Raw genomic sequence first — 17,595 nt, forward strand, 5'->3', positions numbered from 1 at the left:
GGGCTACTCCTCATTGCAGTGCGCGGGCTTCTCATTGCGGTGGCTTCTCTTGTTGCCAAGCACGGGCTCTAGGTGCACAGTCTTCAGTAGCTGTTGCACACGGGCTTAGTAGTTGTGGCTCGCAGGTTCTAGAGCACAGGCTTAGTAGTTGTGGCGTATGGGCTTAGTTGCTCCGCGGCATGTGGGATCTTCCCGGACCAGTGCTCGAACCCATGTCCCCTGCGTTGACAGGTGGATTCTTAACCTCTGTGCCACCGGGGGTGCCCCATAGTTCTTATGTCATGTTTTCCCCCACACACAGTTTTTGCTCATCGTTTTATGAAGTAAGATCTATGTGGACTCAACGTCAGCAATGGTTGGTTGTTGGCACTAAGCTCTCTACTTGGGTAAAGGATGTATTTTCTTCTCAGATCTATGGCTAAATGGCAGGTTAATGTGCTGCCATTATTAATGCACTGAATTTCTCTCTTACATCCCAGTTGCTATCAAGCATTCACTTGGTATAAGCTCTGCTCTCCTAGGTGACATCTTCTCTTGAACTGCACCCTGGTTCTTTGACACTGCCTTGAGAGAGCAGGTGGAAAAGTACAATGTGTCTTATCTCTGTTAAGAGATATCTATGGCATTTACCTGTTAGATATTTACTTTGTAGGATTCATTGTGCCACCTCTGTTTTACCCTTTCTGCTCTGTCATCTTATGAGAGTTATTTTCTATATGCATATAGAAAGATGGTAAACGGGAGTGAGCAAGAACAGAAATCTTTGGTTTCATCATAAAGTAATAGCTGGGGGCTTCCCTGGTGGCACAGTGGTTGAGAGTCCGCCTGCCGATGCAGGGGATGCGGGTTCGTGCCCCGGTCCGGGAAGATCCCACATGCCGCGGAGCGGCTGGGCCCGTGAGCCATGGCCGCTGAGCCTGCGCATCCGGAGCCTGTGCTCCACAAAGGGAGAGGCCGCAACAGTGAGAGGCCCGCGTACAGCAAAAAATAAAAACAAAATAAAGTAATAGCTGGATGGTGTATGTTGGCTGCCAGGTTTTCTAGATGGTACACTCCCAAGGAGAGGTATAAATTGCCTTTTTTACCACCCACCCCATGCCACCCCCTTTTTTAGCTGTCTCTGTTCCATGTGGTGAGGCCCTGGTGTTTATCAGTATAGTGCCATCAGTCTTATAGTATTAGAATGTAGAGACTTCTCCCACATTCTAACATGAGGTTTTTTAGTACTGTTCAGTTATTGATAGGGTAATATTTTTTCTCTGTGTGTGTGTGTGTGTGTGTGTGTGTGTCTCTTCCTGGGTATTTTAGTGGGTAGTGAGAAAGACTACATTGAATTCTGCTATTTAGACATAATTTGAAACCTGGAGTTTAATAAGGCTGGCCTAACTGAACTGAAGCTAATTGGTTAAGTTCTCTCTGAGGATTGTCTCCTCTAATTGCAGGTTTTGCCCCTATCTTGATATTGTATTTTTCCCCAGTTCTGTTTGCTTTTCTCTTTTACTTACCCAAAATTAGACACCACCACCCCCAGCAGTAGAATGACGAGGAATCTATATTATTTTTAGTAGGGATAGGCCCTGTTAGTAGAGGGATTTAGCCTTTGCTAGACTATGTTCTGAATCTCTCTGATAGTTCAAGAAGAAGCAAGGAGAAAAGAGGTATGAGTAAAGTTGTGCTAGAGGATGTGCCAGGGCCTGTATTGATTGAGGGAGTATTGCCGCCTGGCAGTGGTAGTAGAAATAAGTCTCTTGGGAATGGGAAACTAACTCTAGAGGATTCCTAGTTAAGACCGCCGAATTTCCGGGCAATTGCAAATACTGTACTCTCCCCTGTGGAGATAGAGTGGGAATTAGCTTTTCCCTTGGTCCAATGTGACTTGGTTAGAAATACAACTGAACCTGTTTGTCTTGTCTATTGTGGTGTGATAGCCACCTAGGAAGGGTCTGTTTTTTGTGGGAGTTTATTTCAGCCTCTTTGCCTGTATTGTTTCCTTTAACAGCTCTTTAAATTTTCTTTTTCCAGCAATGATGTTGTCCACTGGGCATATACTGACCAATGTGGCAGGTCTGAGAACATAGCTGAAGCTGAAAATAGGAAAGCTGGGGGCAAGGAAGAGCCTTGAATCTTGAGGTGGGACGTTGACTCTAAGATGTCCTTGAGCAGTGGAGCCTCCGGAGGGAAAGGAGTGGATGCAAACCCGGTTGAGACATACGACAGTGGGGATGAATGGGACATTGGAGTAGGGAATCTCATCATTGACCTGGACGCCGATCTGGAAAAGGACCAGCAGAAACTGGAAATGTCAGGCTCAAAGGAGGTGGGGATACCAGCTCCCAATGCTGTGGCTACACTACCAGACAACATCAAGTTTGTGACCCCAGTGCCAGGTCCTCAAGGGAAGGAAGGCAAATCAAAATCTAAAAGGAATAAGAGTGGCAAAGACACTAGCAAACCCACTCCAGGGACGTCCCTGTTCACTCCAAGTGAGGGGGCAGCTAGCAAGAAAGAGGTGCAGGGACGCTCAGGAGATGGTGCCAATGCAGGAAGCCTGGTTGCTGCTATTGCTCCCAAGGGCTCAGAGAAGGCGGCTAAGGCATCCCGCAGTGTAGCCGGCTCCAAAAAGGAGAAGGAGAACAGCTCATCTAAGAGCAAGAAGGAGAGAAGCGAAGGAGTGGGGACTTGTTCAGAAAAGGATCCTGGGGTCCTCCAGCCAGTTCCCTTGGGAGGACGTGGTGGTCAGTATGATGGAAGCACAGGGGTGGATCCAGGAGCTGTGGAGCCACTTGGGAGTATAGCTATTGAGCCTGGGGCAGCGCTCAACCCTTTGGGAGCTAAACCGGAGCCAGAGGAAGGGGAGAATGAGTGTCGCCCGCTAAAGAAAGTCAAGTCTGAAAAGGTAAGAGGTGGCCAGATCTGGCTGCCCACTGCCAGTCAGAACTGCCCTGGACTAACCGCCAAATGCTATGTGCACTCTGTGGGAGCCTCATTAGTTTGTGGGTAATGACCAATTACAAGGTCAGAGCAGCTGGTAATGATAACGTGGTTTTGTTCCAAATTAGGGGATTCCCTACAGATTCATTAACAGCAGGCCTGGACATTTTGGAGAAGAGTGTCTGTTGTTGGGGGTAGCTGCCTGGTAGAATGAATTTTCCTTAAGTCAGGAACCTCCAGCCTTGTCCTTGTCCCACCTCAGATACTTGTTACTAGAGGCTGGCATCAACCTTTATATGGTTCCCAGCTTGATTGACATTTCATCCTTAGAGTCATTGGTAAACTTAACAAGTTGATAAGCTTAATAGGCTTTCAATTGAGTGCTGTTTTTAATGGGATAAATGGTGCTGCTGGGTCTCTGGAAGAGAAAAGGGTTAAGTAACTTTCATTACATGATATCTACCAAGTGTTCTGTTGGTGACTGCCAAAGAGCAAAAGGTCACAGTTTGGGGCAGGTAAACAGTGGAGCAGGAGGTACTGAGGTACTTAATCAGGTCTTATGGATTAGCGTAGTGGCTATGAAAGTTTGGCCTTGAAAGAGATTCTTTGGCCACTAAAGTATAGTTCTTGGCTGGGTATCTCCCTCAACTATTGGGAATCAAGGTCTCCTGGTGGTTTAATAGCTGCCAAATGGTGTAATGATACCTTGCCTTCTGCTTGACTTGGAAGGACAGGTGCCTGCAGCCCCACAAGGGGTTCTCCTCCTTTGGCAAGATGATCTTAGTTCATGTCTCAGTAAATGGAGTTTGCAGGCCTAGACCAGAGTGGGTGTGAATCTAGGGTCAGCTCAGGCTGCCTTAAACTTCTGCAGCTTACAATTTCCTGCAAAGCGGCTGGCCTGGTAATGTGCTGTTCACTGGCTCTTGATTTTCCGCTCTGTGTTCTGCTCACCCTATGCTTTCAGCTGATCCCAGCAGATGCAGTATAAATTGATTTCTCTGTAATTGCATCAGCTGCAGGAGGGAATACCTCTTTCCATATGTAAGTGTTAATAGAGGCAGGATGTGTATGTTTGGGTGGTGGTGTCCTCTCAGTGCTAGGTTACGCTTTCTTTGCTGTAGGTGTTTTGGTCCTTGCCTCTGGCACATCTGTGACTCTCAGCAACATCTGGGCTTCCCTGGTAACAGGGCTGTGAATTTTCTTCCACTAATAACACAATGGTTTATTCCCTTTTACCAGTGGCAGCTGCCAGAGAGTCTGCCTATGTTTAGGTGGCAGATGCTACAGTCCACCTCAGCAGAGTCAAGTTCCAGCTGGTTACTGGCATGGTGCATCCTGTGCTGGCTGTGATTTACCATTTTCTCTGGGGTGCAGATGGATAATACTGTTTTAAAGAGGCTTAGGAGTACCAGGAGTTCTTGCTTCTATTCCAGGCCCATTAGACTATTCCCTACATCTGGCTCCAGTAAACTCTTGCCGTATATCCGTGTTCATAATCTTTGTTCTTCCTGTGCTGAAAAGTGGCCACTTCTGAGGGTGGCCTTCAGTTTCCTTTCTGTTTAGAACTCTTGACTCATGTTGCAATCTTCTAAGCCCAGTAGTGGTCTGTGGATGAAAGGATTAATGATGCTTATCTTCATATTGGATTTAAGTCTAAATGTCCTTGAGAGTCTCCAACAGAGAAGCAATGGAACCCTTTTTCTTACAGGTTCAGGGACTGGTTGGGTGGCTGCCCTTCAGATTATAATTGGGCTGAAAGATGCAGTATATTCAGCTAAGAATACACCTTGGTGCCAGGGAGGTTTGCTTCTTAATAATATAGCTGTGTTATATGCCTTGTCACCCCAAAAGACTGAGATTGGGGCAGTGGAATGGGAGAGAAAAGGGAAAGAGACTGTGCTTCTGTTTTTGGAGGAAAGGTAAAATTGCTGAGAAGTACTCTTAGAAGAGGAAATTTGCTGTGCAGTTTGATGTCACTCTAAGCAAGTACCTGCTTTCTCATTTCTTTTCCCTGTTCCCTCAACCCTCTTGAACAGTCTGGTTCTGTGGGGTGCCATTCTAAAGCATTTGGCCATTGAAATAAATAATTATGTAAATAAATATTTGGAAGTTGCTAGGAGATGAAAACACTGTGCAGAGAGACAGCGTTTCTGGAATGGGAGGAGGGAAAGATGCAAAAGGGAACGCAGGCTAGGAATCTCGGAGTGGAGCAGCTTTTGAGAAACAAGGATCCCAGGGTGTTGGACATAAGAGGTGTTTGAGTCGGTGTTTGATGATTAATACTATAACTCATAAGCTAAGTCTTTAAAAACTTCCTTAAGATTTTTGTCTCTGAGATATGGGCTTGCCTATGGCTTAACTGGTTTGGAATGTTTCTTCCATGTGGGGGACAACCAACAGAACCAAAACAACAAAACAGATGTTTTGATATAATCTAGGAATTACATACTCTGAGCTGGAAGCTGTCATGAAGAGGGAAAACTCATAAAATTTGGAAAGTGTCTTAGCTGGAGTCTCCTTACCCATACCCACTCCTGTAACCCCTTGGAAACAAGAGAGAGAAGACAAGTGGAGTTTGTGGTGTAGGACAGAATTGTCACATGTCTCCAACTAGCTAATGAAGGAGATTTGAATATTCTAATTCTCTACCTCAGGACCTCCTCTCTCATCAAGGTGGGTATCTCAGTCTATGGCTGAGCGAATTTCAGTCAGCCAAGAATGCGGATTTCCCTTCATGGGATCCCACTTTTGCTCCACCACACCTCTTTCTGGCAGGCTTCACTGTGCTGTTTCCCAGAGTTCTAGGAGAGACCTAGAGAGTCTTAGCAACTACTGCTGCCCTGAATTGTCATTGAACACTCTTGCCTCATACTTCCTGCCAGCTGAAGAGATGGGGGAGGGAATGTTGAGGAATAAACAAGACAGAGCCTTCCAGCTCCTGTCTGTTCCTTGTCTTTGGTTTGATTGATAGGTTGTTGAGTTAGGGATGGAAGGGGAGGTAGGATGAGGGAGAGTGCCTGTCTGAATGTCCCCAGCTTAGTGCTCACGTTACCACTCTGACAGGCAAGAAAAAAGAATTTACAAACCACAGAAGGCAGTGATCTATCTGTGTTGACTCTGAGTTGGGGCTTAAACCAGGAGTTTAAGGTGAGACTCCTTTTTTTCCAGATCGTATAAAGTAAAGCTCTAGTGGCTAAAGGATCTAGAAGTTTGCAGCCAGAAGCTCTCCTTGTCTCTTCAGCTGCTGCTTTTGATCTTGGAAGGTAGAAACACTGCACTGTGCTTTCCCCATGTTTGTGTCTCAGCTTCTGCTGCTCTCAGAATGCTGCATACACATATTTACCACTTCCCCCATTAGTTTAGGAGACAAAACTAAAGTGTGCTCTTTGCTCTTTCCCCTTCCGATCATGTTTGCTATCATATCCTGTGTTCTAAGAGCATCTTCCTTTGCCCTTGATTTTGTTTCTTGCCCTAGTTTATGCCTTCCATCTCATTTCTCTCGTGTTGCAATCCCTCATTGCTCAACCAAGGTCAGGTCTCTTTTATTCCTTCTGATCCAGGGCTTTCTCTCTTAACACCTTCCTCCTTCACAAGCTGTTCTTTCTCAGCTAGTGATGAAATAGCAGTTAGCCTTGCTTCCTGAAGCCAAATGCCCTCAAGCATTTTCCTTCTTGGAAAAAATTAAAAGAAGTTGATATTTATGTGGGACAGAGATGCATTCTCTAACTACAACGAAGTCTGAGCTTAATTTGTTTTTTCTTCAGCAGCTCTGTTTTCCATCCGGGTGTTGTAATTCAAGGAGGGCCCTGAGAAAGATTATCTTGTCCAATCTCCTCACTTTATAGAAGAGGGAACTGAGACCAGGGAGGTCATGTGACTTACCTAGACTCTCACAGGTAGTCAGTGGCAAAGCCAGGTTTTTGTTTACCAAGTTCTTCTGGCATATTGTTACTCTGGGATTCTTAACAAATCCTTCATTGTTATGAAGGATTCTATTTTCCCACTTAAAGACTACCTCAGAAACATTGGATGTAAATGCCTAGGTGCTCTTAAGACTGCTTTCATTTGTTTTCTATACCGATTTTAATATTGTAGGCACTCAGTAAACAAAGGATCTTTGAGTTTCACTTTCTTTGGTAAGGTGATGATGTTTACAAAGAACAACCATTTATAGCTGGTGCTGAACCTCCCCTCTTATACATACAGACGGAAAGTTACTTTTTAAACTGCTACTTTGAGTTTGACTTCTTGAGAGAGTGTGTGTGTTCTGGAGTATTGCATTCAGTCAAATTTTCATTGTAATCATTGAGGCATTGCCAGTTCCCTCTTTATTTGGCAATTGCAGATATGAAAAAAAAAAAACCCTGCCCTTGTGCTTCTTGGATATATCACTAACAGGCAGACCGTAAATGTATTGTGGATATTAACTGTTTTGTAAGGAGATGATACTGTTAGATACCATTGTCATCTTTCATTCATTCTGTATATTAACTGAGTGCATTTTATATTCCGGGTATTGTGCTTAGTACTGGGTGTGCACTGGTGAACAGAACAGAGATGGTTGCTGCTCTTTGCTTACAGTTTACCATCTAGAGCAGAGTTCCTGAAATTGTGGTCCATAAAACCATGTGCATCATATCATCTGAATGTCAGAAATGCAGAGTCTTAGACCTTACCCCAGATCTGCTAAATAAGTTTTAGGGGTAGGGGCCCAGAAATCTGTACTTCCAGAAGACTCTCCAGATAATTGCTATATACTTTAATGTTTGTGAACTTTCTTTAACCATCATTAAGGGTGGACACTTCATAAGTTGGGCATTGGGAGCCACTTCCAACCTAAAACACCAGTCTTGTAAACTTAAACTGCACATGAGCTCTTATGCATAACTTAGTGATTAAGAGTATAAAGTCTGGAGCCAAACTACCGGGGTTTGTATCCCAGCTTTGACACTTATTAACTGAGTGATATTGAACAAATTACTTAACTGAGCTACCTCAGTTTTCTCATCTGCAAAATGAAGAAACAATAGTTCCTTAATAGGATTTTTGTGAAATTCAATTAGTTAATTCATATAAAACACTTAGAACGGTGTTTGGCACATACGGAGCATTTAGTAAATATTACAAAAGAAGAATAACATGATTTGAGTTGAAATATGTCTCAGTTTGCTGTAGGCAATAATGGGCTGAAATATAACAACATACCACCTATATCGGAAGCCCAGTATGAATAGATAAGCATGTTGGCTAAGACGTGCAGCACTGTTCTCAGGAGAAGTCCCAAACCTGGATTGGGAAGCTTGAATGCTGGTAATGTGTTCTAAAGGCCCTGATATTTATAGTGGGGTTTGATGAGGTAGAAACCAGAAATTGGCTTCAAAGGATATTGAAGTGGCCTGTTGAATTTCAGATTTCATATGAATTGAGTTTCCTTTTTGGCCATATCCCTGGTATGGGGTTGAGTATGTTGGATAGATATTACTGTGGGTTTGCCAGCAGGTGCAATCTCATGTATGCTGGAAGAGCACTAAATGTTTCTGTTTCTGCACAAGAGTACATGGAAAATCTAAGTCCTAGTCCTTAATCTTCCTCCCCCAGCGTGAACTTGTATTTTTGCCATTTGTGTATAAGAGCTTTTACCAACAGAGCTCATCCAGGGAGGCAGCAGGGCTTGGGCTTTCAGGCTGGAGATGGCAGTAACATGCACAGCTGAGATCTTGCCACTGCTGGCTGTCTGAGCCCTCCTCTCTGTGGTTTTCACTCTTCAGGCCATGCTTGAGTAACCCGCCTCCAGAGCTGCTGACAGGGCTGTGTTCAGAGGCCTTGGAAATTACACTGTTCATTTCCTTATCATCCCCTGACCTGCAGTGCAGAGCCTTCTGGTGCAGGAACAAGGCAGAAAAAAATCCAGACGGCTCCCAGCCAGCATGTGTCAAGGGCTACAAAGAAGGAAATTGGACTTGCTCACTTAAAAACGTTGGGGTTAGGCTTTGATTTTTGGTTCCTGCCGAGAGTTATTTGTGTGTGTGCGAATGTTCTATCTCAGTGTATATGTATAGAAATGAGTCTGTGCGTGGCAAAGCTGTAGAGGAGGAGCATCTGAAAGTAGAGAGCAGAGAGGAGATTGCTTTTCTCTTCATTTAATTTCCCAGTTGTGCCATTGGGATGGGCCTGGAAGGATTACCATCAGGAAAGTGCTAGGCCATATTAATATTTTAAAGTATATTTCTCTAGGTACAGTTTAGTCACGGTTGAGACCACCCACCCGAGTAAGAAGCTTCCCAGGCTGGCTGAGGAGACATTTTTAACAAATCCTATTCTCTGAAGTTGTTCATCCTAGGTGACATTGACATAGTCAATATTTAAGCTTCCTAAGAAAGTATAGAGTTTGGGTCAGTCTTCCGTAAGAGGAATAGCTCTTTTGAGATGGAGAATAGTATGACAAAGGAAAGATAGGGATTCATAGCATTTTGTGATTTTTTACTTATGGAGCAAGTTTCTCTTGTTTTCAGAGCCTGTCCTTGTGTTTTTAGTCTTATGAAACAAGCTACTTCTTTCTTCCTTTGGGCATTTCTCTTGCCTTAGGAGACCCAAAGGAAACACTTTTCAGACTGAAGAAGTAATATGTGCCTGGTAAGGTTCTTGAGCAGAGTTTACAATCATTCTGACCTTAATTTTCCTTTTTCTGGATTTCCACTGCTTTAATGTCATTTGTGACATTGGAGCCCTTGTGAAGTGGGGAAAAAAGAAGTCTTTTAGCTTTCAGAACCTGGAGATGTTTTTAAATCCTAAGTGTCTCTGTTGTTGGAAGTGCTCCGTAGAGAAGTGTTTTTACATGAGAAAGGTGACAGCTAAGGTGAGAGAGAATTACTTCCTTTTACCTTCTTATAAAGCTGTTATCCCTATACCAGCAACATCAGCATAGCATCTGGGAACTTGTTAGAAATTCAAGTATCAGGCCCCATCCCAGGCCCCCAAGTCAGAAACTCTAGGCTTAAGGCCCAGCAATTTATGTTTTACCGTTAACTCTCCCATTGATCATGATACACACTAAAGTTTGAGATCCACTGTTGTAGAGCACATTGTCCTCTTAATAGTGAAGATCAAATTCACCAAAAACTTGAAGGGCTAAAAAGTAACTCTGGACAGTAGGTATGATTTTTTTTTTTTTAATTTCCTGAGTGATGTTCAGATATATCTTTTCTCTTTATGGGCAAACTGACAGGAACCTAAAATTGGAAGCAATCCTAAGGGTTTGGGACTTTGAAAGCAAAAGGGATATTTAACTTTTTTGTGTGTGTGTGTGGTACGTGGGCCTCTCACTGTTGCGGCCTCTCCCGTTGCGGAGCACAGGCTCCGGACGCGCAGGCTCAGCGGCCATGGCTCACGGGCCTAGCCGCTCCGCGGCACGTGGGATCTTCCCAGACCGGGGCACGAACCCGTGTCCCCTGCATCGGCAGACGGACTCTCAACCACTGCGCCACCAGGGAAGCTCCTGAATTATTTTTCTAAGCATTGAAATGGCTATAACATGATTGTTTTAGTAAATGTGCTGCCGAAGCGAGCACAACATGATTGTTTTAGTTCCGAAAGTTTTTTTTTCCTTCTGTTAATCTTTGAAGAGTGCAGACTTTAGCCTTTTGAAAGGATTAGAACTACAGGTAGTCTAAACGGTCAAGAGAAGAATAAGGATTGAGATGCTTCTTTTTGTGAATTTGTCACTAGCTGCAAGAAATAAAAAAGCAGTTCTTAGATTTTTAGGAGGTGGTCAGTTTTCAACTTGAAATATTGTCCACTGGGAGAGTACAATTCAACTGTGTGCCTGTGAAAAATACACTAATTGAGTATTTTCAAATTTGAGACCACTGGGTTCCAGCCTTAGTGGCAAATACTAGCTTGGTTTAAATGAGCCAAACCTTTACATTAAATCCGTTCTTGGCCTTTTTTTTTTGATTGAGGTATAATTGACATAACATTATATTAGTTTTGGGTGCACAACGTAATGATATAATATTTGTATATGTTGCTAAATGATCACTTCAATAAGTCCAGTTAACATCCTCATTGTTACAAAAAAAAATTTTTTTTTCTTGTGATGAGAATTTTCAAGATTTACTTTCCTAGCTACTTTCAAATATGCAGTGCAGTATTATTAAGTGTAGTCACTATGCTTTATGTGATATCCCCATGACTTATTCATTTTGTAACTGGAAATGTACCTTTTGACCTCCTTCACCCATTTCGCCCACCCCCCACCCCCTACCTCAGGCAGCCACCAATCTGTTCTCTATGTCCATGTCCTCAGGATTTTGTTTACTTGTTTTTAGATTCCACAGATAAGTGGAATCATACGGTATTTATCTTTTTCTGTCTGAATTATTTCACTTAGCATAATGCCCATTCATGCAGTCACAAATGGCAAGATTTCATTCTTTTTATGGTCAAATAATATTGCATTGTGTATATGTGTATATATATATATATACACATGCACACCCCACGTTTTCTTTACCCATTTATCCATTGATGGACATTGAGGTTCTTTCCATGTCTTGGCTATTGTAAATAATACTGCAGTGAACTTGGGGGTGCATATGTGGTTTTTTTTTAATATGTCTTTTCAAATCAGTATTTTTGTTTTCTTCAGATAAATACCCAGGAATGGAATTGCTAGGTCATATGGTAGTTCTATTTTAAGTTTTTTGAGGAACCTCCAAACGGTTTTCTATAGTGGCTGCACAATTTACATTCCCACCAACAGTGCACAAGGGCTCCCTTTTCTCCACAACTTTGCCAACACACGTTATTTCTTGTCTTTTTAATAGCCGTTTTAACAGGTGTGAGGTACTATCTCATTGTGGTTTTGATTGGCATTTCTCTGATGATTAGTGATATTGAGCATCTTTTTGTGTACCTGTTGGCCATCTCTTTGTATTCCCTTGGCCTCTGTTTTTGTTTAGTAATGGGTTCTCTTTACTGTAAAAAGTTTTTTGTAAACTGGTACTCCAGCCCACTCAGCTCAGACTTGACATTTCCTATTTGATATGTTTCTTTAGAAGTTAAATACTTAACTCTGCACTGACTGGTACAGAGAGTATTGTAGAAAGGAGGTGTACATATTCATCATATACCAACCAAAGTAGCATGAGGTTAGAGAAATTCTGGATGAAGAGTCTCTTGGCGCTGAGGCTTCTCAAGTGGAGGTGCATGTCAGAATCCCTTCTGGAGCTTCTACAAAGTAAAAGTGCCCTACTGAAGTAAAATCTACAGGGTTGGGGACCCCAAGCATGTACATATTTTTTTTTAAAACTTCAGCAGGTACTTTTAGTGTGCCTCTTGGTTAAAAACCACTGTCGTTGCGGAAAGGACTTTGATTTCACTATACAGCCTCTGGAAATCCCTGTTACTCAGCTAGGGAACATTTAAAGTTCTTGCTTTTTGCCATTTGCAGATGGAGCTGTGCACTGCACGTTAGATATCATGTGATCCTCAGGTGTTTTACAGCATGGTCAAGATCTTCCGCCAGCTTTCCTTTTTCATTGCTCATTGTGTTGGGATCATTTAGGTATAGACATAATGAATCTGACTTCTCATTATCCCCTTAATTAGGAGAACTAATTAATAAATTTTTGATAGTTATAGCCTTTAAGGTAGAGCATCCAGGGCTTCTCTGGTGGCGCAGTGGTTGAGAGTCCACCTGCCGATGCAGGGGACACGGGTTCGTGCCCTGGTCTGGGAAGATCCCACATGCCGCGGAGCGGCTGGGCCCGTGAGCCATGGCTCCGCAACAGGAGAGGCCACAACAGTGAGAGGCCCGCTTATCACAAAAACAAAACAAACAAACAAACAAAAAAAAGTAGAGTATCCATTATCAGTGTTACTGATTCATTTTAAAATTATTGTTTCAGATTTTTTAAAGCAAATTTGAACAAAATTCCTATGACTAGATACGTTTTGCCATATATAGGCAACTTGTGATTTTTTCCTATTTAAATTGGAGGGGAGCAGAAGATAGGTTTAGATAATCTAAATTTATTGCTAATCCAAAAGCAGCTTCTTTTCTCTTTGATTTGTGAATGTATTTCTGTGCTTATGTTGGACAATAGGTGGTCTTAATTTTCCAGAAATCCATGACACTCCAATATAAAATAATGCAGCTATCCAATAAAGACCTGTTCCTGAGCCTTCTTCTGGACATATTCAAATTAAACATGCTGTTTTAAGAAGAGACAGCATCACTTCACAAAAGTAGTAGAGGTTCACTGTCTTTCTTTGCTTTCTTTTTGTAAACACATACTATTTCTTTGAAGTCAGGAAGAAAATTAAATGTTTTTGAGTATAAAGTATTTCCCTACTGGGATTTTAAGTCTCATTATAGTTAGAATGCTAATTGTTATCAGAGATGAACACATACTTGAATATGCTGCAAACTTATAGTTAAAATCATTATGGAATGTCATGTTTGGGGCAAAATTATAATCACATAACGTAAAATTTTCATATAATAAATTTTTTTTTTTAATTCGGCTGCACTGCACGGCATGTGGGATCTTAGTTCCCTGACCAGGGATCGAACCTGAGCCCCCTGCAGTGGAAGCACGGAGTCTTAACCACTGGACCGCCAGTAAAGTCCCCATATAATAAAATTTAAAACATGGTTTTTAGTACTGATAATTGTATTATCTATGCTGTCAAAACTTACAGTAATCTATACTTACATGGATCTTTTTAGGTTTTTGAGTGTGCATATACCATTGCAAAGGAGGAGAAAAAATTGGCAAATGTGGGGAAGAAGTCATCATACAAAGTGACTACACATTTATATACACCATATTAGACTAGATCTTAATTCTATCAGTATGCAGATTCCTAAACATCTGGTAGAGTGTCTGTTTTAGATAAAATATGCCATAAAGCATTTTTCATTTTGCTTATACATATGTTGGAGATTGCCATACTGGCTTCATAAATTCAACATGAACAATTTTTTCTTTAGCATTGAAACAAACCATTATTTCTTCAGTTGCGGTCTCATGTAAAAGCTGGCTTGTGTTTGAGGACTGTATTGATGAAAAATATGTATTTGTAAGCACTAGAATTACCCTAACCCTGGCAAAATGCTTACACTATGAGGAGACACATTGCAATGGATAAGTGAACAGCCAGTTCAAGTCTCCCATCTCTGGCTCCCTCCAGAGTGTATACTCAATGGATGGAATAACTGCTAGGCCCAAACCATTCACATTGTTCTTTGTTTTTTCTTTTTCTTTCTTTTTTTTTTTTTGCCAGTCACATAAAGTTGATTTGGTTATGTTATCTATTTAGTGTACAGAAGTATTTATGACAGAAGAAATCTTGGGGTCCAGAGTCTCTCTATAGTGGAAATTTACGGGTCGATGGATTGAATCCAGCCCAATATAATGATTATTCTTCTGTAGCATTTACTTTTCAGTTCTGACTTTCTTTTCTTTTCTTTTTTTAAATTTATTTATTTATTTATTTATGGCTGCATTGGGTCTCCATTGCTGTGTGCAGGCTTCCTCTAGTTGCGGCGAGTGGGGGCTACTCTTCATTGTGGTGCGCGGACTTCTCATTGTGGTGGCTTCTCTTGTTGTGGAGCACAGGCTCTAGGCATGCTGGCTTCAGTAGTTGTGGCTGGCGGGCTCAGTAGTTGTGGCTCACAGGCTCTAGAGCTCAGGCTCAGTAGTTGTGGCACACGGGGTTAGTTGCTCCGCGGCATGTGGGATCTTCCCGGACCAGGGCTCGAACCCGTGTCCCCTGCATTGGCAGGTGGATTCTTAAGCACTCTGCCACTAGGGAAGTCCCAGTTCTGACTTTCTTGTTCCTCACAATACCACAAATTCCTTCTCTTTAAGTTCCCTTGATCACTGAAGAAATAAAGCCATTTGTATATGCTAACATCATATCTTATCCTTGAGTTAAACAAAAACCATCCTATAGGCAAACTGAAGAACAGAGCTGTTCTCGTCCTACCAACATAAATATCCTTGAGCCTAATCTCTCTTTCTTAGGCCCAGTGCCTTTTGTAACCTCCTTCAGCTACTCTTCATTTTCTGTCCTTTTCTGACTTACACTTAGAATCTATATCATGCTTCTTTAATATCCTGTAGTTGTTTTAATTATTTTTTGTTATTTATGATACTCACTTTTACATTCGTTATTGGTCCAGTCCTAACCGTATGGGATTATATTTCATTATGGAGATTTAGAGAGGGGCTTTTCTTCTCCTCTGCAATTGAAAGTAAGTAACCAGGAAAAAGTATTCATTTTTATATGTTCTACCATGGGTATTCATTACAGTCTGGACACAGCATTGGTTGTATGAAGAAAACCACTGTACTACTGACTACAGGTTTTTACCTGCTGTGAATAGAATACCTTATTTGAAGGCTTGGTGCCAGTGCTATGCTTCTAGCTGTGTGCTGGTGGCAGCTCTTGGCCAGAACATTGCAGTTGGCCTATAGGACTGGAGAGACAGAAGTTTTCATGTTGAAGAGCTAAGTGAAATGTTTCTGGTTGTAGGCCAATGCATCGCTGAGGAAGAAGGAAAGTACAGTTTGCCACTCCCTGGGAAGCAGTTTGGCTAGAGCACAGCTACCGGAAATGGAATTCTAAACTTACTGATTTAGGAAGCTTTGGGGTTTTTTCCCTTAGCCTTTGTGAAATGGAGCTTCTTTTCAAAGCAGGGGAAGGGATGGGATAGAGCAGACTTAAAGGCTCAAAATAATGTCACTTTCCAACTCTTCAGTCAGCCCTTTTAGAACTAAGCAGGTAGGTGTCCTTAGATATCGCACAAAGAGGAAAAACTGTTGTTTAGAAACCAAGTTAGTTAGGGCTGTCTCTGGCTTCTTCTGGATTAGTGACCTGAAGTGGCATTCAATGCAGAGAAAAGTCTGGAAAGGTAGTTGGAAAATAATACTCCAATGACATTTTCATATTTTCAGATTTTTCATTTGTTTTTATTCCCTAGTCACATTTCATCTTCCATTTCATATCTAATAACCAAAAGTAGGAGCAAAGAGGCAGACAAATTCCACTTTAATCCTTCCCATTCCCTTGCCCGCATAGAGCTTTTTTTTTTTTTTTTTTGCGATACCCGGGCCTCTCACTGTTGTGGCCTCTCCTGTTGCGGGGCACAGGCTCTGGACGTGCAGGCTCAGTGGCCATGGCTCACGGGCCCAGCCGCTCCACGGCATGTGGGATCTTCCCGGACCGGGTCACAAACCCGCGTCCCCTGCATCAGCAGGAGGACTCTCAACCACTGCACCACCAGGGAAGCCCCCACATAGAGCTTTGATGCTGGTGAAAGCTTGTTGAAATGAACTGGGAGCAGCCTGAGAGGTATGTTTGGATGATTGTGGCAGTGAGGAAGTAGTGGAGTTGGGCTTTGTGATGGTGGGGTTTGGAATGAGTGCCTAAATATAAACTTTGATGGTTTAGTTTTATTTTTAACAACAACAAATAAATATTAGTACTTTCACTATCACCTGTTTACTTGCTACTGGCAAGAAAAATAGCAAATGGCTGGTTTAATCACCCTTTAGGGATGGTTTTGGGTAGGAATTTGAGATCAGCGTAGTTTAGGACTTGATAGCAAGAGATGATATCTTTGGCCTAAATAATACCTCCCAAGAAACAAACTTTTGAAGGAAACTTAGATTTTATTTATTTATTTATTATTATTTTCTTTTTGGCCAAGCCATGGGGCTTGCGGGAGTTCCCCAACCAGGGATTGAACCCAGACCACGGAAGTGAAAGCACAGAATCCTAATCACTAGACCACCAGGGAACTCCCGGAAACTTAGATTTTAATGTGGTGCTCACTTAGTAAAAATTATCTTTTGTTAAATGTTCTCGTACTGACCTTATCTTAGGAAATGGTTCCTTATCATTGTATTTATCCTGCTTATATTCTTCTACATCTTTCAGAAACATTTCCCAAGTTCAACTTGCAGGCTACTGAATAGTAAATCTAGTAGGAGAGACAGAATGGAATCAAATAATCACATGCATATCAGGGTCACTGTCAGAGAAAATATCCATGAAGAAGTTTGAGTAAATATCTGAAGAATGAGTAGTAGTTAATTTGGAGAAGGGAGTTAAATGAATGAACAACCAAGTGGAAATGTCCCTTACGGTCTGGAGGTTATGAGAGAGAACTGGAAATCTAAAGATATGGGGATTACTAATGTGAACAAATAAATGATAATTGATGCCATAAAGGTGGGTGAGCTACCTAGGGAGAATGTGACCCTTGAATGAGACAAAAAGGAAGGGGCCCAGGATAGATCCCTGAGGAGCACCAAGAATGTAGCTAACTTAGATGGCATACTGGGCAGTGCTTCCCTGTGTAATGGAGAGTGTACAAACCTACAACAGGGAACACATGTCTACAAAATCATTTTTAAATTCTCTGAAAGGGATTATAGAACTTGCTTAGGGGCTTCCCTGGTGGCACAGTGGTTAAGAATCCGCCTGCCAATGCAGGGGACATGGGTTCCAGCCCTGGTCTGGGAAGATCCCACATGCCGTGGAGCAACTAAGCCCGTGTGCCACAACTACTGAGCCTGTGCCCTAGAGCCCGCGAGCCACACCACTGAGCCCGCATGCCACAAAGACTGAAGCCCACGCACCTAGAGCCTG

The 17,595-nt window shown here is 42.3% G+C and overlaps 1 protein-coding gene across 5 annotated transcripts in view; it reads left to right on the plus strand.

Moving 5' to 3' along the window:
* ZNF609 (zinc finger protein 609) overlaps positions 1-17,595 on the plus strand; it is a 232,309-nt gene that overhangs the window by 25,868 nt on the left and 188,846 nt on the right. For 4 of the 5 annotated variants that reach the window (XM_067750160.1, XM_067750152.1, XM_067750171.1 and 1 more), the window contains one exon: positions 2,023-2,896. The exons of the other annotated variant lie outside the window; for it this stretch is intronic. In XM_067750160.1, coding sequence (XP_067606261.1) covers positions 2,150-2,896 — 747 coding nt within the window. In that variant the 5' untranslated portion in view covers positions 2,023-2,149. The remainder of the gene's footprint in view (positions 1-2,022; positions 2,897-17,595) is intronic. 5 annotated transcript variants of the gene reach the window in all.

The sequence above is a fragment of the Pseudorca crassidens genome, chromosome 1, assembly GCF_039906515.1.
Source record: "Pseudorca crassidens isolate mPseCra1 chromosome 1, mPseCra1.hap1, whole genome shotgun sequence".
Classification (NCBI taxonomy): Eukaryota; Metazoa; Chordata; class Mammalia; order Artiodactyla; family Delphinidae; genus Pseudorca; species Pseudorca crassidens.